Below are 23,375 nucleotides of genomic sequence, written 5' to 3'. Positions count from 1 at the left end.
AGGGGTGATTGCAATGTGCTCAATCTCCACAGATTTGCTCGATTTTATAGATGAGTTTTTGCATATGATAATAATGGTAGTATTGCAAAATAGTTTTGGTTTAGCTGGTCGATCCAGCATGCATCAGGCATTCTGTTGGATATGCTTGACGTCATCTAGCATGGAACAGGATCCCTTGCAGGCATGGTGCTACACTGCTTACGGCGGGTGAATTTGGTATATCTCATACCCGTCGGATCAAACGAAATCGAGATTTAGTGCTTCAGTATTTACCACAATATCGAACAATATTTTGATTATACCGTTGCTACGGTATTTAGGCACTGTATATGGCATTTATTTACTGTTCACCTGAACAGTGCTTCTCTGCCTTCCTACAATAGATCTCGATGCATGTAGGAGGTTAAAAGATATCCTGCAATTTTGGTCTTCTCAACAATTATAACATATAGTTTACACTGTTCTTTTTATTATATGAACCATTAATTAAACTTAGTATTACTACGTCAAACATGGATTAGTTGCAATTTTTTTATCAATTCTAAATGTATGGTTTGTTTATCTACCGGTATGATACATGCACGAAGTAAAAAACCGTACATATGTTAATATGTTTGAACAATTCGTTTTGTTATTAAGGAAGAGAACAGATCATATCGGTCCATCTTCACTATTTTATTTTTATGCACAGCTTGTTTACTTTGTTGCCCGAATAGACCCTGCCAAAATTTGGTGCAAATTCGACATATTTTCACGTTACCAAATTTTGGCAGCGTAGGCTACGTTTGATTTGATATTTATATTTATCCAAATTTGGTAGAGTTTTAAGACAGAAAAGTTTACAGAACTATCATACATTTGTTAGGGTACAATAGTTGAAGGGTATTTAGTTTATTGTGTTAACACAGTTCGGCAATGCTAAAATTTTGTAAAATTGAAAATATCAACAAACTATATAGGCGACTTGTACTCTTGCAGGATACACAAATCAATGCTCAAATATCTATTTACTCCATGGGATTTTTTTAATGTTCGGTACTATCGTCAGTTGGACATATATCTGATTATTTATCTTATTAAAAAATATAATTATCATTTTTATTTATGTTATCATTATAAGTATTTTAAGCATGACCTATGTTTTTTACATATTTATATAAAATTTTAGAATAAGCGAATGGATTAAAGATATGTCAGGAATCAATAACGTTCAACATTCAAAACCGGAGGAAGCAGCGTTCACGTAGAATCGAATACTCTACCTCGTTTTATATTATAAGATGTTTTAGATTTAACTAGATTCATTAAGGTTCATTAGTATATATATGAATTTAAATAATACCAAAAAATCTTATTTGATGGAGGGAATATTTAAGGGAGGGAATAGCGTGAAAACGGACAAACCAGTACAACTACAAACACCGTCATCTACAAAGTGTGCAACGTACCAGATCTTTAAAAAAAAAAAGTATGCAACGTACCAGATGTCCAGATGGGCCTATTTTCATATACATGTACCCGGGTGGCCTCGTCTAGGCCCTTTCTTCCCGTTGCGCCTCTCCTTTTGAGGCCACAGACACTTGCCTCGAATCGTGGCCGGCTGCACAGCCTGGTAGACGATCCTGGCCGTTGGATCTCCTTGGAAAGATCACTTGTTCCCAGTGTCACGTTCCATGCTGCTTCTTTGTTCCCCCCATGAACCTTTCGGGAGCTTCGGACAAAATATTGTTTTTGGCGTCGGCAACGGTTTCCACAGCAGCCTGCAGTTTGGAAAAGGAGAATTATCTCAGCTTGTTTTTCTTTCGTTTTCCAAATGCTAAAGTAAGGACTTTTAAGTGGTAGAGTAGTAATGACGAGCTTTGGAGGATTTTTTTTTGGTAAACTGATTCATCTGAATATTTTACTGTGTTTCAATGGAGTCATAAACTAATACACTGGCATCTTTTCGTTTCTGTTTATACTTTAACACAAAATTTGAATTTTCATCCTTAAAATTCAAGTTAACTTTAGGGTTTATCATCGTAGTTTATTTTCTGGTTTTTACTTTTATATAGCTAAGGACATGTATATAAAAAAATTCATAAATTATTTTTTATTTATAAATATGCAAATTGTTTTTTTCTATAAAAATACCAAAACACTCACCTCCCACAATCTTCAGAATATTTGTTGCCAAGGACAGAGCTATAGGTAAACTAAGCCAAGATGCAACTTGACCGTGTAGGTGCTTAGAAAAAGAGAAGCGTGCGATGCGTGAAGATAAGCACTTGTTTTGATGCTGCAACAAAGAGTGGCAACTAGCATCACGTACCACCAATGCTTCTCCAAGATGACAATTTATAAGAGGCTATCGGTACACAAGTATCGGCCTTGCTTGCTTAAAAAGAGGATGTACATAGTTGACGAGTGGGTTAGATACACATGAGTTTTCAAGTGGGTATTTCGTATAGTACTACCAATGCATATTCTTAACGCCAAAAACAACGGATAAACCTAAAATAGTATAAAAAAATAAAAATTTCTCATACATGCACCCAAGATATTGAGAATACTCCCCTAAAAAGTAATGACAAAATTCGATCTATAAATAGGCATGTACCAAAAATAGCATAAAACCATTTCACTTAACATTTATAGCACAAATCATTTGTTTCTGTTCAGTATGTAGCACTTACATCACATCTTCCCATAACGGTGTTAACACATACCAATTTATCATTTGTGTCCACTTAACATTGAGTGTTGCATCACATGCAGCGATAACGTCGTGAGCGAGCCACCGTCTAGGGAGACACGAAGCCATTGGCTACGAAGACGATCATACAGTCACTTGGTTTTGCAGTGGCAAAGACAGTTATGCCTGACACCATCGATAAAAGGAAGCCATGGATCCTGGTGCAGTAGGTGCGTGGAGACTAGGAGGTAGATGAATGACAGTGTTCAATACCAAGGCGGCTCCTAGCAATAGATCGGTGATGACCTAGGCAAGCCAGTGGGTGGTGGCCAGGTTTAAGACAAGATAGCTCAGTGGAGAAGAGCTGGTAGGTGGTGTTCTTGAGCAAATCCGCTAAAGAAGAGTCCAACGTAGCTGGAGCAGAGGGAGGTGGCATGGAGCACCCTGCCACCTCTATCATCACACCATTGCACATGGTTACCACTAATCCGCTAAAGTAAATGAAGAAAAGATATAAGCGAGGTAGTTCAAATTTCATGGAAAATAGATGAAGGTAATTTGGACCTTCACTGCTTCCAACCATGGCTCAACCATCATCCCAAACAATATTTGCGATGGAAGTGCTACAAATCAAAGAAAAATGTATAGGCTATGCTATAGACCAAAGCGAAAAGTTTTGATGCTATTTTTGGTATCGACATGTCTTTTTGTGCTATATGTTGAAATTTCTCAAAAGTTTGTTGAGAATACACTTTGCATTTTTTTGACACATACAAATTTACCAGAATCGTGTATATATTTCATTAACTCAACATAGACCTTTAGAAAAGTACATTTCACTGTTTTACAGCAACCTAGAATACCCTATCTCCGTCCCTAAATGTTTGATGTCATTGACTTTTTTATGCATGTTTGACCATGTGTATTATTCAAAAAATTACATAATTATTAATTATTTTTATATCATTTCATTTGTTGTTAAGTATACTTTTATGCATATATATAGCTTTCAATATTTTATAAAAAAATTTGAATAAGGCCAATAGTCAAACGTGTATAAAAAAGTCAATGACGTCAACCATTTAGGGACGGATGGAGTATTTGCCTCATTATTTTCTTACGGAAATCTTACGGCAATTAACAGAAGGTAAAAACTTTGAATTATTATTACCTCTCTATAAACAAACCCTTTTTTTATACAAAAATGCACATATACCACAATACTAGGTAAAAAACATTTAAACCATCCTTCAAAATAAAATCAGTAATCACCTCTCATCCAAAACTAATCACAATCTCCAACTAATCCATCTGAATCTTCCACCTCAAACTGAAGACAAGCGCGACATTAATGCGACCAACCGACGGAAACCGCGGCAGATTCAAACCCCTCCTTCCCGCCACCAAACCGTATGGCGCCACTGCTCCCCTTCCTCCCTCTCCGCCTCCTGTCCAGGCTCCCCGCCTTCCCCACCAGCGCCGGCGACGCCTTCTCGGCGATCTCCTTGCGCCCCATCCCGCCGGCCTTCTCGAGCATACGAACCACCTTGGATTTGCCCGCGGCGGCCGCGACCTCCGCGGCTGTTCTGTTCTTCACCGTCATGGCCTTGGCGTTCGCGCCGGTCTTCAGGAGGAGGTCCACCACGTCGGCGCGCCCCGCCTCGGCGGCGCAGTGCAACGCCGTGTAGCCGTCGGCGTCGGCGGCCTCTATGTCGGCGCCGCGGTCGACGAGGTCGCGCACGGTGTCGACCCGGCCCTTGAACGCGGCGCGGATGAGCGGCGTCCACCCGTGCGCGTCCCGTCCCTCCAGGGACGCGCCGCCGTCGGCCGCGCGGCGGACGGACCGCGCCTCGCCTTTGCGCGCCGCGGCGAGGATGGCTTCGCCGAGGCCGAGTAAGTCCATGATCCTCCCGGCGTGGCACTCCTCCGCGGCGATCTCGAAGGCCGTCTTCCCGGCAGCGTCGCGCACCGCCGCCGTGCCGGCAGCGCCGTTCGCGAGGATGAGGCGCGCGATCACCTCGTCCCCGCGCCTCGCCGCGGCGTGTAGGGCGGTGCCGCCGTCCGTGCCGCACCTCGCGTCGGCCCTCGCGCCAGCGGAGAGAAGCGCCTTCACGGCGTCCCTCCTCCCGGCCTCCGCCGCCAGCCGCAGAGGAGTCTTTCCGTCCCTCCCCGCTGCGTCGATGGATGTGAAGGAGCAAGAGAAGGACGCGGAGGATGCGGACGAGGGAGAAGCTGACGCGGGCTTTCCAAGAAGCAGCTTCAGAACATCGCTGTGGCCGGCGGCCGCGGCCACATGGAGCGCGTCGGAGCCAGCCGGCGTCGCGCCGTTCGCTAGGAGGAGCTCGGCGATGAGACACTCGCCCGAGGCTGCGGCTGTCTCGAGTGGTGTTCGCCCGCGGCTCGGCTTGTCGGCGTCGGCGCCGTACTCAAGCAGCACCTGCACGATGTCAGCGCGGCCGAGGCCCACGGCGAGGTCGAGCAGCGTGCGCCCGGACTCGTCGACGGCGTCCGCCGCGCGCCACTCAGGTTCGCTGCGGTCGAGCACCTCCCTCAGCTCCTCCACCGCGCCGGCCTCGACCAAACGCGCAGCCACAGCGGCGCCCACGAAGCACGCCCTGATGCCGCTGTCCTCGAACACCTGTTTCCTCCTCGCCGAGAACCACTCCGGGTTCACCGAGTCAAGCGCCATGACGGGCTCCCTCACCGCCGCGCCGGGCGCCACCACGCTGTGCAGCAGGAACGCGTCCTCCCCGCGGCCGGCCGCCCCTCCCGGACCCTCCGGCGCCGCCGGGGCCAGGTACGCCACCTCCACGGTCACCGCGGCGAGCGGCGCCAAGATCCCCGTGTGCGGCCTCACCGCGAAGCGGCCCCTCACCGCCGGCTGCAGCCTGAACGCCACCGGCATGGTGTGCATCGCGTTCCTCAGCGTCAGCTCCCCCCTCGCCGGCCTCCCTGGCTCCACCCGCACCACCACCTCATTCGTCGGCTCCGGTATCACCAACCTATCCATCTCCCTCCTCCCCTTTCCAATCACCAAAAGCCTCAACCTTTATCTCTCCTCCCACTGCACCACACCTAATAATTCTTGGCCGAGCTAGAGCTAGACGAAGCAGCCATCAAGAGGAGTGTGAGTAGCAGAGGAGGCTTAAGTAATCAGCAATGGCTTGGCCGGCGGCGGTGTCGCCGGGTGCCACATGGTGGGTGTGAAGAACAAGGAGGACTTGTTCTATGTGTTGGCAGACTAAGATTGTATAATTGCCATCAATGTGGACGTGGATGGAGCTTAGCGGCGGCAACTTCCCGGTGACCTTGCCCGTCGCCGTCGCTCTCGTCGTTGTACATTGTAGGCGATAAACTAATGATATGATCAAGGCTGAGATGATTGGATGCCACAATTCTCAACCTCTTTTTTGTATGCACTTGGTGCTCCCTCTGTTTCATAACGTAATATGTTTGATTTATTTTTTTAGATAACGTTTGACCATTTGTCTTATTCAAAAAATTATGAAAATATCATTTATTATGCTTGTGATTTACTTTATTATCGAAAGAACTTATCATTTTTTATATTTGTACTAAATTTTTGAATAAAATAAATAGTCAAACGTTGTAACAAAGAAGTCAAACATCTTACATTATGAAACGGATGTAGTAATTTGACAGCATTAGCAGTCAAAGACTGGGTGAGTTGAGCTATGGCATATATTTCGACTGTTCAGAATGTTCGTTTTGTGCCTGCCATTCAGCTAAGTACTTACAGCATGCTCGAAGAGACTTGACTAACTACTGTCAACCTGCCATGTTTTCTTATCTTTTTTTTTTTTCATACTGGAGATGATTGCAGGCTGCTTGTCCCTGAATTCGTTTTTTCACTGACGGACTGACCTTTTCCTGAGACCAAGTTGAGTTGCATGCACCGATGACCGATCAATGCTCTGTGAAAACCAAACATCAAATATTCAAATAGCACATGCCAGATGGTAAGTTCAATTGTAAATACACTAGTCTAGGCCGACATTGTTGAGATTCATTTTGATGGTCACTGACAAACCGAAGTGGCACTCGGAATTTCAGACAGCCTTTAAATTATGCAATGGCAAGATGCAAATGTCAATTCAGCTTCTTAGAAATTCTTGCTATTAACTCTAGCGCATTTGATGGACTATTCTGGTTCTTGTTTGTTACTAGGAGAGTGACATCAAAATGACATCGAAGTGACAAAATGTTCTTGCTCTTTATGAAACCATCCATATAAGACACCACAATGGTCTGACAGGAACATTTCCTTGTCAATGCTCATATTAACCACCATCCAGCAATATGGACAGGTGAATCGTGACAGCTTGTCATTTATAGATCACATAGACAAATTATTTAGTACCTACGAAAATGCTAAATGCGTCGCTTGTGTCACCAGTGTTTGATGTTCAGAGATTAATGGATTATATTTGATTTGTTTGTGTCTTGCTCCGCTGTTGCGTTTACAAGGTGAAGTTAATTGGCTCATTCCCTTAAAAAAATGCTATTGGCTTGTTCCCTTAAATTATGTTATTGGCTTGTTCACTGCTTCAAGTTGATCCGCTCAAATTATTTATAATCCTTTTTTTGACAGGTAAGTACAATATTCATGTCATTGTTACATGCATTACATATGCCGTTAGTAAAGATATGTCCCTTCCTCTTTTCGGAAGAAGGATATGGCTCTTCCTCTTGCTGCTGAACCGAGTACTGCTGACTTCGTCCATATATTCCTTTGGTAGTACACCAAATTTCTTTCAGAAAAGTTTGGTTTGCAAATGACTGGGTAATCTGACTTAGATAGCGTTTAATAGAACAGCGCTGGCTTGGTCCACAGCGTGTCCTGAAAAAAACTGGACTTTACTTAGCATTATCAAGTCCCTGACATGGTTAAGATTTAAGGATATTGTGTACTTCCAGTTTTGTCTTTTAAAATACGTCTGCAAGCTAAATGCATCATGCAATCTCTTTCTATGTTTCTCTCTGATGTGCACATGGTATCAATTCTAACTTGACCTTGAGAATAATTACTAAATAATGTTCAAGTTTAACAAACCATGAATGACAGGAGCAAACTTGGTGAGTCTAGGTCTAATGACATCAAGAACAAGAACAAGAAGAAAGACTTCAGTTAAAGAAGTGACCTCACTTCACATCTCAGAAACAGTCATCTGCTGATCTGCTGGCTTTCGACCCTAAACTATGCTTGATTTCCCCACGCTGCATACCATCACACATTCACACTGACGTTGAGATCAAACTGCCCATATATTCAGACATATGGACTCGAGCAGAGGCGTTTTTTTCTGCATATCTTTCACTATCAGCGATGATATAAGTACTGTTTTTGGAGCATACTACTACTGAACTGGATGGGCTTTACTTATATCTGTACTTGCAGAGTACTGACATTCACAAGACTTTCAGATGCTAACCGTAGATGTTTGGTTGGTTGCAGCCTAGTGATAGCCGTACCATGTTTAGCATTACAGCTAAGTACGACATAGTGTTCTTAATTGCACATGGATTTATACGTCGCTGTTTCTGGATTTCTCCTAATCATTGAGTGGTCATGGTCAGTTTAAACCGCACCATAGCTGTACTCGTCTTGCTAAAGAAACATCAATATGTGTAGCGCGTACAGCTATCTTTCACTGCATTTCTGAAATCTTGCTCACAGTTCTTGCAGGATTTCTCCGAGTTCACCACATGGCAAAAGGCTGCTATTAATATACCCTCTACTGACACAGCTGAATAGAGGAACAACTAAAATTGTATTCTACTTATCTAAGCGAAGAAGGCATGTTTGCTTCATAATCATCCAAACCAAACAGCACAAATCTACTAAGGAAAAACAATCAAACAGCATATTTGCAAATAAAAAATAGTTTTTGAATAAAACATTTATATACGTGTTCTTCGGGATCTAAAAGCTAAATCTGAAAAATAAAGTACAACGGAAAAAAAAACCCCAAATCAACTTAAAATTTTAATTTTAATATATAAGCATAAGCAAAAGCTAAAGAACTAGCCTTACGTGTTCTTCAGTATTGCTACGTGTTAGCTGTCGTGCAGCATTGAATCGATGAGCAATGGCTGGCAATGATCTCGGATGAAAAAGGAATGGTTGATGCCATAATGCACGGACGCATTACATTTGGAACGGAACCAGAAATGGAGCCTGCGCGACCGAGATCTTGCTGACCTGGTTGATCGCCCACCTCTTGTGCAGCGGAGCGCTCCAAATGTCACATTTTGAGATTTGATTCTTATAAGCCCAGTGATTTGAAATCCTTGCAGAACAATCGCGCAGACCGTCGTGATCGAGAACGAGAAGCCCCGCCGCGGCGGCGCCGCCGCAAAGGGGAAGGGAAGCAGCCGAGGCGGCGGCGCTTCGCTTAACCGAGCCGTGGGCAGTGGACCAGGCCGGAACGGGATCGCCGCGAAAATGCGGCCCATAGTAATATGTACTTGCGGCCCATGTTACATCTTCGGGAGAACGGGACGGCAACGAACGTGAGGCCCAACTTTAGAATGGGCCCAGACGGGATTTGTTGGGACGTGTGTGGGCCCGGCCCATTCGAGTTGTCCATCTCCTATCGTCTCTCGGCCTGATTCAATTTGGGCCGTCCTATCGTGGGTAAGCCAGTGAATTATAATCCAATCCAAATCCACCTACAAAATATTATTACTCTAATGAACTGCTAATATTATTACTCTAACCGAACAATCTAAATTAAAACCAACCCATTTAACCCATTTCCATCCAACCCATTAGCAGGCCTAATCGTGGGTGGAGTCGAGATCACAGCATCACTCCCTCCACCACCACCATCTTGCAGTTATTGTTCGGTTCACAGCTCCTAAGAATCTGTAGCTACAGATTCTAAAATTAGGTTTAGGAGTTTTTTCAAATTCTTAGAAACTGGCTACCAAGCAGCTGCTTCTCAGAATCTAAAACTCTCTAAATAGACCCATGGTTGTCACGGAATCGGATTCCATACAGTGCTTTGACAGCAACCTGCAATCGACTAATTCGGGCCTCGTCGTAAGCATGATCCAAAATCTAAATTTTAGTGCTCAATTTTATAGTTTAGTTCTATATTTTTCTATAGTGATTCAGTATAGAGTGTTTGTTTTCAGAGCGATAAGAGCATTTTACTCAAAAATCATTTTAATTTATTAATATGCCAGTTTTTTCATATTTATTACAGTATAAGCTAAATAACGAGGCTGAATAATAAAGTACTTTCTTCATACCAAAATATAAAATAGGAAGAGTGAAAGTGAAAGTGGTAATCAATCCGTCCGATCCTCTCCTTTCTTAGAGAGAGAATAATTGATCCTATCGGATAGAGCAGACATGGGCCCATAATAAAGAAATGAGATCTAGTTTTTGAGTTAGGAAAGCTTCATGGAAAAAAAAATCAGGCGTTGTTCATCTCTGAGCTCAGGCCCCATTTTCTTCCAAGTGTTCAACTCAGCAGACAGATCACAATAAGCCAAGCAAATCGAAGAGGCATAGGAATCTGAAGCACCACAGTGAATACGCCAATACACATCACTTTCAGAATAATTAACGTTATTATTACAAAGCACCGTGCAGCCATTATTAGCAGTACATCACAAGGCAAACCGTTGCCTGTTCTTCTGCAATCCAAGCACACAAACATGCATGAGACAGATCACTGCCTAATCCCACAGATACTAATTATCCCTGCTACGCACTCCTCCAATCATCTGCAGCATCATCTGCAAAAAAATTACGCATCATGATCATGTCACAGCCACGCGAAAATTTTCAGATCCTAATAAGGAATTAACAAAGCAAAGCAAGAAAAGAACATGACAAAGAAAGAATCTTTATTCTTGCGCACCTGCGTCATGCATGCACGGGCGCACGGCGCCGGCGGGGTGGCCGGCCGGCCGACAGGGCTCAGTCGCTGTCGCTGCTGCTGCTGCTGTGGCCGTCGTGCTCGCCGTCGCCGTCCTTCTTCTTCTCCTTCTTCTTCTTCTTCTTGTCCTTCTTCTCCTTCTTGTCCTTGCTCTCGCCGCCGTCGCCGGCGTGGTCGCCGGTGATCTTGTCCTTGATCTTCTCCATCACGCCCTCCTTGTGCTCCCCGTCCTTCTTCTTGCTGCTCTCCTCGGCCTTCTTGTGCTCCTCCGCCTTCTTGTGCTCCTCCTTCTCGCCGCCGCCGCCCATGTGGAGCTTCTCCTCGATCTTGTGGATGATGCCCGCCATGGCCGGTGCCTCTCTCCTGCTTTCTTCTCTACGATCTCAGAGGAAAATGGAGTGTGGATTTTTGTAATGAGAGTTGATGCGATTGCTAGCTGTGGGTGATCTTGCCGGGCTCGTCGCCGCCGGTATTTATAGAGGGGCGCGTGTGGTCCGTGGCCTGGAGAAACGGAAGGCTCATCGGATAAGAAGGGAAAGATCAGGCTAAAAAAGGAGACGGATTGGGGAGGGCAATGCATGGGTTCGTGCACCCCGTGTAAGTGTAACGCACTAGCCGTTTCGCTACAAAAGAGAAAAATGCACGTAATAACATGAAATATACTGCAAAAGTTAGATTTAAATTTTAGATTCTAATTTAGAGCTAATTTATGATTTTATCGTTGTTTATTCTATAGCATTATCATATATATATATATATATATCTGTTTTTAATTAAAGGAGACGATGGGAGCCGCAGTGGTACTGTTTTTTTTTTTCTTTTTTCCCCTCTTGGTCGATTATTTTCCGGTCTCCACAGTGTCCACTTGGTGTGGCGTCGGTGCGAGCGCCGTGGAGAAGTCGGCAAAGGAGGGGCCGGCGAGGCGCGCCGCGTAGATTTCGACGGCGTTGTCGGCACACGCGGCGCGCGGTGGCTGGCTGGGCGGAAGCAGAGAACACAAGCCGCGGTACCAGCGCCGCGCCTTGCGGGGAGGCGTGCCGGCCACGTGTGGCGGGGCCTCGCTCACTCACGTCGCGCGCATCCTCTGAGCCGGCGCCAGAATGTTTAATTGGCTGTTTGGACGAGAGATTCTTTGATATTAATTAAAATTATTAAATATAGACGGATAATAAAATTAATTGCATAAATAAAAGCTATTTTATTAGACAAATTTTTTAAGTCTAATTAAGCCACGATTAGCAAATGTTTACTATAGCATCATATTTGCTAATCATAGACTAATTAGACTCAATAGATTCGTTTCGCGAAATAGTCCAGATTACAGGGTGATTTTTATTAATAATCTATATTTAATACTTATAATTAGTGTCCAAACATTCGATGTGACAGAGAGTAAAAAGTTTATGGAAAACAAATATGCCCTAAACACATTCGCACAATTGAATTTCGAACTTAAATTTTATAGTTGATTTTGTTAGTATTGATTAATGTGAATATCTAATTTTAAGTGGAGAAGTTGTGCGTATGATATATGATCATAATAGATGAATTATAGCTTCGAAAATTCTTCGAACGAGTGACTGGGCAATCCCTCCTATATGTGTACCTCTGCCTCCGCGCACATGGCTTGGTCACCTTTCCCCGCGGTCGGTGCCACCGTCCGTCGATCGTACACTTGTACTTATCCATTCTTTTCTGTCTCTCAATCTTATAAACTGCAAATTTTAAACCCATCCAAAATTCTTAAGGGCATGTTCAACCGTAGAGCTCACTGTAGGCTCTATCTCAGACCACGTCAGTAATAAAAGTCTATTTTAAAATGATACGTACAAAAGTAGAGTCAGGTGTGATCTCTTCATTAATGCAATAAAATATTTTTTATTAAGCTATTTCCTTTTTATACATTCTCATGCAAAAAAGTTTTCTTTAATAAATGCTAAGAGTCGGCTCTAAGCCGTTGCCATGCATGACAACAACTTTTCTCTCTCCTTCTTTCTCTTTTCTCCACGTCACCAAATTTACTTACGTGGCGATTGAGAAAGTCAGCTAATAGGTACCTTTATACGTGTCCTAATGATCCCGTCTTCTCGCTCTCACGTTGAACTAATGAATAGTTAATGTTAAGGTGGGATCGATCGCCTTCTTAGCGGTTGGCCTCAAGTTTTCTATGTTTGGTTGGCCTCAAGATTTTTTTTGTTAAGATCGATTTACCTGTTAATCCCAAATTAAGTGGCTCGGCCTAATTGGCGTTGAAAAATGTACCTCGTATCTTTTCGCTTCTGCTTATAAGCCAAATTTCTAATTTTTTATATTAAATTTAGAATCCAAAATTCTATTTTTTGATATTAAATTTAGAATTAACTTTATAGTTTTTTATCATAGTTTATTTAATAACCTTTGGTTTTAGATCTTTAAGAACAAATATATAAAATTTATTCATAATTATTTTTTGTTTGTAAATATATTGTTCAGATTTTTCAAAAAAAAGAGCCAAAAAATGGCACCCAATTCCTCACCAAGCACCAATGAGCAGCAGAACATCCAGACGTGGCTACCATTCAAAGTAAGGCGGCCCGTCATCTTCCATTGCCTTGACATTTTTGACAATAATTGAACCATGGAATCTGATGCAATGTTGACATGCATTGCACGATATGATCTCATTGGCATGTTGGCTGCACATGCACTGTGTCGCGCACCATCCATCGTCGTGTAGCACGATTTACCCCCTTCAGAAGAAGGAAGAAAATAATTTTTCAGATCCATAAAAGTTCTTGGACAAATCCTGTGCGCATGTCATAACCAAGATGACAATACGCTAGTACGAGCAACATAGATTTTGATGGTACTCTCAAGCAGTCAAGCTTCATACCATACGAGAAGCTTGATCTCAACAAAAAAACAGACATGAAACTGAGAGAAGGTGCTCAGAATCCATAGCAGCATAACATCCTAGCTGCTGCATCGTCAATTTGTCAGTTGTCATGCTAGCCATAGGTCGTTCACTAGCGGTAGTAAACAACACGTACCCCCCTGCTATTACATTAACAGCCCAGGATCAGTAGTGTCACCAAAGACTAATCAGTATGATAAAGAGGGTATCGAAAGCAAATCATGCCGACAGTCTGGTGCTAGCAGATGTTTAGCGAAACTACCAACTACTCCAAAAGACAAGTCTACTTTTGTCACGTCAACAGTCACTTGTTACTGAAAGTCTACTGCCTTCATCAAAGCTGGCTAATCACTTGCCTCTTAGCTTTTCAAGGTCAGGGAGATCTGCAAACAAATTGAGATGAATTAGGGGACAGATTGACGTGTGGCAACTTGAAATAAAGATAAAAGACTAGGAAGGTGTTGCTAAAAACGTTTGTTAGTTTAATTTATGCAAGTATGAGCAGATGAAATTCAGAAGCATGTGCGTCGATACTAATGTACTAATGATCAGCCATTACTCGTAGGAACATATAAGGTCTAATTCAGAATTCTGATGACTCCCCCCCTAAAAAAACACCATAAAAAAAAATAGTGCTATGCAAGCAAGAGTAGCACTCACAAAGCATTCCATCATCATCATCATCATCACCATCACTTTCCTCTCTGTCATTTCCCTGCAACAGTGCGAAGAGAGCAATGAGCACCACCACTAACCAAAGCATTAGATCTGAACTCCAAAAAAGAAGACAGAGAAGCTTGGTAATAGCTCATAAGTCCAACCTCATCAAAGTCATCGTCTGAATCCGCTGGTGCATCTGTAATGAACAGTGTGTTAGATGCAACTAGAAAGGCCAAACAATGCGGCAGTAGGATCCAAAATGCAGATAAAGTGAATAAATCTGAAACTTCCATTGAACAAGTAAACTGAAATAAAAGCAGAGCAGTATTTTGCACTAGAAGGCTTCATGACAAGACTGCAGAGCATTTAACCAGCATATTTAACAAAAAACGCACAACAACTCAATTTCTCAGAAAAAATGCTTGCCACAAAATACATCACAAGATTCACAACCCATGAAAGTGTAAATATTATGCTCTTGACCTTCACGCTCAATGGTTAGTTCTCCAAAGTACAAATATGACAAACTCTACAGGAGGAGCTTATTTTTAAAAGTACAACATTAATAAAACAATCCAGATTACTGAAACATAAAAGAACCTTATTAGAAACATAAAAAAATGTGCAACCAAAACGATATACAGGAGGAGCTTATTTTAAAATCAATATACTCTGTGACCAATTCGGAGTGAGGGTGCATTTGCATGAGAACAAACTGAAGCCAAGGCCCTTGCTATTACAGAATCCTTTATGTCAACATAACTTGCTAAGTTGCCTCTTTTGACTTTCCTTTTACAATTCTTTATTTCTCATAGACTCCACATGTTTGTAGAATAAAAAATTTTGCAGTTGTGTATGCATATCATTAGCACATACCAGACTCTTCATCCTCGTCGCACCATTTGTTCCAGTCAACTTTGATATATGGATGCTTATCTTCTGACTTCAGGAGACGCTTCCACCAACCTTTCTTTTCTTTCTGGATAGAACAGATTATGTTTCGCAAGCCCATCTTTGTCTTTGTTTTACTTCCCTGTATACAAAGCAAAAATCACAGTTAGCCAAAAATTCAAAATGAGATTGATAATGTATGTCATCAATATTGCCTGGGAAGTTAACATCATCAGTTAGCAGCTCCACAAAAATGTGATTCACTTCATTTATTTGTTTGCTCAGCTTCTTTATTTTGTTTACAATAGTTCTACAGTTTACAACATGAGTGATAGTGAATGCCTCCACATACAGTGTAGAAGCCATATTCAACGAACAATGTGTGGTTTCCTGCTTTTGTACAAATGAAATGTGCTATATTAAAGAACAAACAACAGCCAACACGTTAAATACTACATATATAATCATCTCATTAGCATTTTAAGTTCATCCATGCAAGATCAATCCAAAAGTAGAAAGTGAATGCAACCTCAAATTGAAATCCACATGAAATTACCTCTGGCAGTACGGAATCAAACAACTCCAAAGTGAAGTTAAAAGGCTCCCCGTTAGCAACAGCTGAGAAGCTAAAGAGGCCCTGAGGTTCAGTCTTCAACACAACATCTTTAGCATCTGGCAGTGAAATAGTCAAGTAAATCTTCTCAGAGCGTTGAGCCCACAGAACCTCTGGTTGACGACTGCATACCATTGAAAATGCATCATGTTGTGCCATAACACATAAATCAATCCAAAGTTTGTCAGTTGCAGGTATACAGTAGAGAAATGAAAAGAAGGCCAGAGAAGGCATGCCAGTAACAGTTCTATCTTATTCCCTTTATACATCATTAGAATACTAATATTAAATGGGATCAAAATCTCTACATACAGGTTACTGGATGCTGATAGGACTGAATAGAACTAGGGATAAGAGTAAATGTGATAGATATATAAACATAATGAACTAGTGTCTAAAAAGAAAAGGCAAAAGCATAACTAACGCAATAACTTAGAATCAAACACTGCCATAGTCAATTTATGACAATACACTTATCCTGCCAACTCCAATACTTCTTCCCAAGCTATCAGCTTATATCACAAAGGACAAAAACAGTAAGGGCTACTACTCAAACGCAATGTGGTAGGCAAATGCATGCTAATTGTAGTATGGTACGAGTTACTAATTGCCAAATGCATATCCTATTAGCATGTTGTTAGACCATCTTGTTTGACAGATGTCGGCATGTTTCACTTGCTTCCAATGTAACAGTAGACATCAATTTACTACTAGTAAATTGCAGGACAACAGTCTTAATAATCATGAACGAGAATGGTCGTCCTGTTTATTATTCCAGAAACTAAGCACCATAAAAAGTATAACAAACCGCTAATTTTGGTTTATACTCAATAATTGCATATCCACATTTTCGTAATCCGCAAACCTTTATTTTTAAAAAAGATAAAAAGAACAGGTTTCTGCATTGTTGTTAGACATATTACACCAAATAAGAAAGATTGGGCAGTCCATAAACTCCCATCTGATCCTACAACCAGTTCAGCATCCGATCGAATTACGTGCACCATATATTAAACCTAACGCCCTAACATTCGCAGTGCCCACGAACCAGACCATCCCACCAATTCAGGAATACCTCTATCGATTTCAGATCCTAGGAAGCAGCGGCAACATCGCAGTTTCTCAGCAACCCAAGAAACCGCCTCCCATTGGGCAAAAGTGCAAACAAAGAAAAGAGAAAAACCCACCAAAAACCCAGCAACATGGTGAAGGGAGGGACGGACGGGGATACCTCATGGCGGAATGGCGGCGCCGGAGGAGGGAGCGGGTCCTCGAGGACTAGGGCTTTGGTGCCGATTGGTGGCGGTGGTGGGGAAAGCGAGGCGAGTGCAGCGAAGAGCCGCAGGACGATGAGGGAAGAGAGTGCAGCGGCGGCAGGATCACTAGTGTTTTTCCACCCTCGCTTGCTGTTGCAGCTTTATTTGAGGGACAAAATTTCCGGAAATACCCCTGCACTTTCAGCAAATCTTCGTCAGCTAGTGATAATTTTTTAATAAATAAATCTTTTTAGCAAGTAATTTTATTACTAAACCATGAGGCAAAATTATTCTAAAACTGAACTTTTTGGCTACGCCAGTGTTGGTGACGTGACAATACAACGATGCCATACAGCCTGGTCAACATGCATGGCGTGACGAGCCGTTTCGTTACGCTAATATTGGTGGCGTGACCAAAAAGTTCCTACGGTAAAAATATTAAGATTTATCAGCTAGGTAGTACTACTCCGAGAGAAATACGCCTTCAGGGATGGAGTACGCCTTCGCAGCGGGAAGGCGATCCAGCCGCTGGAGCCTTCGAGTGGAAGGCAGCTTCTTTACGTGGGGCCCACATGGTGGTGGGTCCAGTCAAACGCTCGACCAGCCACGGTCCTCCACGTGCCGCATCCACGTCACGAGGTTAGCCCGTGGCCCCACCTGCCGGTATCTAGTTCCAAGCTTCCCACCTTCCCATCGCCAAAAAGAACAAAAAGAAATCCAAAATTCGAAAAAAAAATAAGAGAAGAAATTGTTCCTCCTGTCCTCGATCGCGAGTTCGCCACAAGTCCGACCACCGCGGCGATGGATTTCTCCGGCGGCGGCGGCGGCGCGACGCTGTCCGAGATGTACCAGAGCGCGCGGCGGCTGCTGCTCTCGGCCAGGGACGGCGTGGCCCGCGTCGAGCGCCTGGCGTCGGCCCCCACCTCGTCCTCCTACCCCTCCGCGCCGCTCGTCGGGGGCGGCGGCGGGATGGGGGATTCGGCCGCTGCTGAGGAGGTGCGACGGGAGGTGGCCCAGATCCAGGGCCTTTGCGCGCAGATGGACCGGCTCTGGCGATCCATCCCCGCCAAGGGCCAGCGCGATCTCTGGAAGAGGTAAGGACTAAGGACAGCCTTAAATCCCTAACTCTTTTTGGGGCATGGACGGGTGAATTGACATTGAGGTCGGAGAGATCGTCCGATGCTTGGACTGTTTGTGTGGCGCTGGCGCAAATCACAATATTCCCGTATCATTATTGTGAAGTGCGATTTTCCGTAGGCAATTTTGCGGGTGAAGATGATGACAAATTTGCTAATGGGTTGTTTCCTTACTAACTTGAATGTCTGATGGTTATGGCGATCTCAGAAGTAGAAGTTTAATTTGTGTTATGTACTGTGCTGCTTGTTTGTTCCATTGTTTGTTGGAACATACGTAGTTTAGCTTGCTATCTTGCTTTTGTGCAAATTCTATGGAAACTGTTGGTATGTGCTGCTAAGGTTATACTACATGGTCGTCTGGAGACGCACTCTTCTGAGATAGAACTTAAGTTGTTCAATCAATGTGCGTGGGGGGGTAATACTTCGATGGCATGATTAGCATTAAACCTATTCATTGTTTATTTGGTTTAGTTGTTGTTTCGAATGATAGTTGTTTGTTTAGCTTCCATTATCAGTTGTTTTCCATACATTTCGTTCTTTGACTTGTTTGAATAATCATATATTTGGTAAGGAATTGAATGGTGAGGTTAATGGCATGGCTAGAGCCCGCTGTTGTTGGGCGATATCTCCAGTTCTGTCTGTTGCTTGAATAAGATTCAAATACATTATAGTATTGGCAAAAAAAATATTGCTACAAAATAGTCCTTTTCAAATTGGACCATATGCATTGTGATGATTGATAGAGGCAAAGAGGACAATAATAAGCATTAATAGAGTACTTTGATTGAAGCTACCAGCTAACGAGCACATGCTAGCTAATAATCTTGCATTTGCAACTTTATTTTCTTATAGAAGAGGGATTTCGAGCTGAAGGATTAATGCCCCATTGTGAAAGTAGACACTAGTTTACTACCTATGTAAACAAACCACAAAAAAAAGGTTAGTTGAGAAGGTCAGTTGCATGATAGCATTTTACTTGAGCTGTACTTAATGCTAATTCTGTCAGTCCTAGAATATTACTTCTTTAGTGATTAGTACTTTATAAATTAGCCAGCAAAATAGCAAACGTAAATACTTTGATTGTTTGAATCTCATGTTTTGTATTAGGCAATTAAGCTCAAGATTACAAGAATTTCCTTGTTTAGTTTGCAAAAATTTTTGGATGAGATGTCATCGGATGTTTAATCGGATGTCAGAAGAGGGTTTCGGATACCAATGAAAAAACGAATTTCATAGTTCGCCTGGAAACCACTAGACGAATCTTTTGAGCCTAATTAATCTGTTATTAGCACATGTGAGTTACGGTAGCACTTATGGCTAATCATGCACTAATTATGCTCAAAAGATTCGTTTTGCGATAACTGTGAAATTAGTTTTTTTATTTCATCTATGTTCAATGCTTCATTTAGGTGTTCAAAGATTCAATGTAATGTTTTTGGGAAACTTTTTTTTGGGAACTAAACTAGGACCGATATGGACAACTTAGTAAGTAGAAATTTTAAATTTCTAGTCTAGTCTTCAATTTGATCAAATTTATTAGCTTTCAAACTTGTATTTTACCTTCCTAGTGCAACTGGAATGCTATAATTTTGCATCCTTGAATTTTTATTACACATAGTGCTCCTAGAGTACCAGACCTTGAACTTGTGTTATATGAGAGCAATCTTTTCTTCACCAATGTAGGATCATCTTGTAGTTCTTGCACCATACTTGATCATCGGGTTATTATTTCTTTGTTGTGCACTTGTGCTTATCGGTAAAACATTTCTTTTAAATCTTTCAGATTGCAATTTCTCATATTTTTTCTCATTCATGCTACATGTTCATTGTAGCATCAAGGTTCAAGGAACTTTTTTCTTTGTTAATTCCTTGTGTTATCGCCGCAGATTAGTTCGGAAACTCACTTTTTATGTTTCTGGTAAATATGGAATTTCTGGCCATAATCATCAGTACATCACCCAGGCCTGTTTGGCAGCCCATGTCCCGACTGGCATCCTACAAACTCCTGCCTGAATGAAATGAGCAAGTGGGTATTAGGCTATAACCCCTGACCAAATGAACTGAACCTGTGGGGATTAGGCTGTGATCCTGGGCTAACCCCTTACCCAATGAACAGAACCGGTGAGGGTCTAAACCACGGGCCAAATGAACAGAACTGGTGGTGTGTCAGCTCTGAAGTGAGGCCTATTGGATGTACAATTGCACTTTATTCTTTTGGTCGGTCTAGACGATATTGTTCTGCCCTTTCACCTTTTAGATTGTTCAACTAGCTTGCCCTGTTGGTTCATATTTCTTTGTTTTGTGAAGATCTGTTATATTTAATTTATCTATTCTGTATAAATAAAACTGTTATAACATTGATATTTTAAAGCCTATAAAACAATTCTAGGCTCCCATCGTTTTGCTTTTGCAACTACTTATAAACCAAAATTTGAATTTTAAAACTTAATGTTGGAGTTGATTTTTTTGGTTCTTCCATCGCAGTTTATTTTACAGTATTTGCCTTTGAATTCTTATAAACATGTATGTAAAAGTTTTACCGTAAATTATTTTTTGTTTGCAAATAAGCCGTTCGTTTTTTCTCCAAAAAACGAACGGTTAATTGGATCCGTGCCATTATAATTTTGACGATTTCGAAATATGCCATTACTATTCATTTATTTGTATATATGCCATTATAATTTAACATGTATTCTAAATATGCCACTATTCGTCCATTGGAATTTTTTTTTGCCAAATTGCCCTCTTCTTCCTCCGTCCCCTTCTCTCCCCTCTCATCTACCCAAGATCGAGTTCTTCAGGGGCTCAGCCACTGGATGGGTGGGTAGGGAGTGGGAGTGTTGAACGATGGATTATCCAATGGAATTGATCCACTCTTCTCTTTCTTGGATTTGACAACGAGGTACATGGTATCGGTTGGGTGGAGAGCTCGAAGGCGAACTGGTGGTTGATAACGTCCTCGACGCCCTTGATGGTGAGGCAGATGGCTAGCTCAGCGTTGTTGTCGGTGGCTACCATGAGCTGAGTCGCATAACCACTGGGCCGCTCGTAATCACCGGCCACGAACCCATGAATATCAGAGGCATGAAGGGCCGTGCCTCTGCCGGGAATGGGGATATTTGAGGACACTCACTCCCTGCCCAAACCCACGCCGTCGCTCCTGGCCACCGCCTCCGCTCGCGGCTCGCCTGGTCGCCGGCGTGGAGGAAGAGCGTGGGAGCTTGGGGGATGGGGAGAGAAGGGGATGAAGGAAGAAGAAGAGGGTAGTTTAGTCTAAAAAAATTTCCCAGAGTGTTGAATGGGCAAATAGTGGTACATCTAAAATATATGTTAAATTGTAATGGTATATATACAAATAGATGAATAGTAATGGCATATTTCAAAACCGTTAAAATTATAATGGCATGAATCCAATTAACCCAAAAACGAAACAATGGGAGCCTAGATGGCTAGTCCGTAACAGGGTTGCCTTAATTGTTTGTGCTGACACACTAATTGGGAGCTTCATCAGAAACATTGTTTTCATCAGGAGGTTATATGTTCCAGATGGAAGTCTCGGTCTGACATTTGATTCCTTAAAGAATTTAGTTTCTTGCATTATGCTTTCAAGGTGTCTGATGTAGACTGACATTTTATGCTCTGTGTATCGAAAAAATGTGCAAGCACATGCGTTATATGAGTGCTGGTTTTCTTGTTGCATATAGAAATCCTGGAGATTGTGCAACTGTTAATACTATCTCGAAACAGGGCATTAGGCTTATTATTTCAAACTCATGACAGTGTTTTGTGTTTTTGTGTTATCCTGACAGAAAAGTGGAGCAGCTGTCTGAAGAGGTTGATTCGCTGAAGGAAACCCTTGACAGGCACTCTTTGCGGCAAAAGAAGAGGGTTCTAGAAGCAAAAGAAAGGGCAGAGTTATTTGAGAGAGCTGTAAGAATCCATTCAAAAAAACACTAGAAGTTTCTTTTTTGCATGATATTTCATTGCTTGATTAAATAGTTGGAAGTTACCGCTGCAGAATGGTGAGTCTTCCCATGTCCTTAGGATATTTGACGATGAAGCCCAGGCAATGCAATCAGCTCGTGCCTCCTCTCGAATGCTTGATGAAGCATATGAAACAGGCGTAGCTATCCTTCACAAGTATGCTGACCAGAGGGATCGTCTAAAGGTAATGCAAACATCAGTTTTAACTGGCATGATCAATTTTCTTAGCTTTTCGTGCTTTAATTATTTCTGCTTGTTAATACTCTTATTTTCCCTGCATTGCAGAGTGCTCAAAGGAAAGCCTTGGACATTCTGAATACTGTTGGTCTATCAAATTCTGTTTTGAAGCTTATTGAGAAGCGGCATCGTGTGGACAAGTGGATTGCATATGCCGGTATGATAATCACAGTGGTGGTGATGTTTGTGTTTTGGCGGTGGACGCATTAGTGCTGCAGTGTCGGAAAAACATTTGTGTTTGGGAGTTGAGACAGGCCCATAGGCCCATAAGGATAGATGAACAACTGAATGGCAAGAGAATGGTTCCCGCTGGCCCCATTTCTTTACGATCAACTCTGATGGGTAACTACTAGTCTTACCAGAGCGTTTTCTAACTTTCCTATGCGAAGGGACCATAATACTGTAGTTCATTTTCTGGTTGAACGCAGGTTCACGGCATGTCAGTATGCCACTGTGTCTAAGCGGGTCAAATTCTTTTTTTTTTCCTATGCACAGCAAAGTAGTATATCACTACAATTCTGTACAAGTGTGTACCCTATGGTCTGTGCATATATACACTCTACATGTATATTGGTACTGCTAGAATGTTTACTGTCTGCGGCTTCTAGTTCATTCTGTACAAGCATATGCTTAATGATATTCCTTTCCTTTTCCCTCTTTTATGTACTACGGAGTAACTAATACACAAAAATGCATATTCCATTCTCGTAGCAAGTCTTTTCTCTATTTTGTGTAACCAATACATAAAAAAAATACATGTTTCGTTCTTGTAGCAAGTATGCCTCAATTATATGAGCAAGTTGAGCGACAAACAAATAATCGCACGCTGGATTGTATTGTTTCTCTTGATAAAAGATTATATGACTTTTTGATAGTTATTTAATACGATAAAGAATGAAATCAACAACTATAAAATTGTGAGATGATATATATTTATATTGAAACTTTCTAAAAATAAGCCGCTTAACCGGCTGAGAAACATGCATACAAATATGGAAAGAAAAAACTAAGAACGATCGGGCTATTATAGCGTAACCTGCACCGCCGGTTCACGTTTAGTCCCTATTTATTAGTCACTTTTAGTCCGTAAAATCTTAAATAGGAGGGACTAATAAGTC

General features: G+C 42.2%; 4 protein-coding genes across 7 annotated transcripts; 1 reads left to right on the top strand and 3 right to left on the bottom strand.

The window, feature by feature from the left end:
- Positions 1-3,850: 3,850 nt before the first annotated feature.
- On the bottom strand, positions 3,851-5,889 carry LOC121053975 (protein VAPYRIN-like). The gene has a single exon (XM_040522718.1). The coding sequence runs from the start codon at positions 5,682-5,684 to the stop codon at positions 4,023-4,025; it is 1,662 nt and encodes a 553-aa protein (XP_040378652.1). The 5' UTR covers positions 5,685-5,889; the 3' UTR covers positions 3,851-4,022.
- A 4,333-nt stretch (positions 5,890-10,222) lies between these two features.
- Positions 10,223-11,042, bottom strand: LOC102699944 (dehydrin HIRD11). The gene is made up of 2 exons (XM_006650302.3): positions 10,570-11,042; positions 10,223-10,444 (listed from the first exon to the last, which is right to left on the bottom strand). Exon 1 carries the CDS (start codon positions 10,932-10,934, stop codon positions 10,629-10,631), a length of 306 nt encoding a protein of 101 aa, XP_006650365.1. The 5' UTR covers positions 10,935-11,042; the 3' UTR covers positions 10,223-10,444; positions 10,570-10,628.
- Positions 11,043-13,099: 2,057 nt separating this feature from the next.
- Positions 13,100-17,022, bottom strand: LOC102705709 (co-chaperone protein p23-2). 3 transcript variants are annotated; one of them, XM_015834991.2, is made up of 8 exons: positions 16,876-17,022; positions 15,588-15,768; positions 15,017-15,173; positions 14,302-14,336; positions 14,141-14,195; positions 13,837-13,863; positions 13,460-13,620; positions 13,100-13,316 (listed from the first exon to the last, which is right to left on the bottom strand). In XM_015834991.2, exons 1-7 carry the CDS (start codon positions 16,878-16,880, stop codon positions 13,478-13,480), a joined length of 603 nt encoding a protein of 200 aa, XP_015690477.1. In that variant the 5' UTR covers positions 16,881-17,022; the 3' UTR covers positions 13,100-13,316; positions 13,460-13,477. The 3 variants fall into 3 exon arrangements, with proteins under 3 accessions (XP_015690477.1, XP_015690476.1, XP_006651649.1); XM_015834990.1 differs by lacking the exon at positions 13,100-13,316 and having other exon boundaries at positions 13,323-13,620; XM_006651586.3 differs by lacking the exon at positions 13,100-13,316 and having other exon boundaries at positions 13,532-13,863.
- Positions 17,023-17,580: 558 nt separating this feature from the next.
- Positions 17,581-22,984, top strand: LOC102699484 (membrin-11-like). Of its 2 annotated transcripts, XR_005811479.1 has the most exons (5): positions 17,581-17,994; positions 21,846-21,966; positions 22,055-22,204; positions 22,306-22,599; positions 22,686-22,984. XR_005811479.1 is itself a non-coding variant. In XM_040522856.1 (4 exons), exons 1-4 carry the CDS (start codon positions 17,702-17,704, stop codon positions 22,465-22,467), a joined length of 726 nt encoding a protein of 241 aa, XP_040378790.1. In that variant the 5' UTR covers positions 17,581-17,701; the 3' UTR covers positions 22,468-22,982. The 2 variants fall into 2 exon arrangements, 1 of the variants encoding a protein (XP_040378790.1); XM_040522856.1 differs by having other exon boundaries at positions 22,306-22,982.
- The last annotated feature ends 391 nt before the right edge of the window (positions 22,985-23,375 follow it).

Source organism: Oryza brachyantha, chromosome 3 (assembly GCF_000231095.2).
Source record: "Oryza brachyantha chromosome 3, ObraRS2, whole genome shotgun sequence".
In the NCBI taxonomy this organism is placed as follows: Eukaryota; Viridiplantae; Streptophyta; class Magnoliopsida; order Poales; family Poaceae; genus Oryza; species Oryza brachyantha.
Note: the sequence above shows the minus strand (reverse complement) of the source record. Positions and strands in the feature narration are given on the sequence as shown.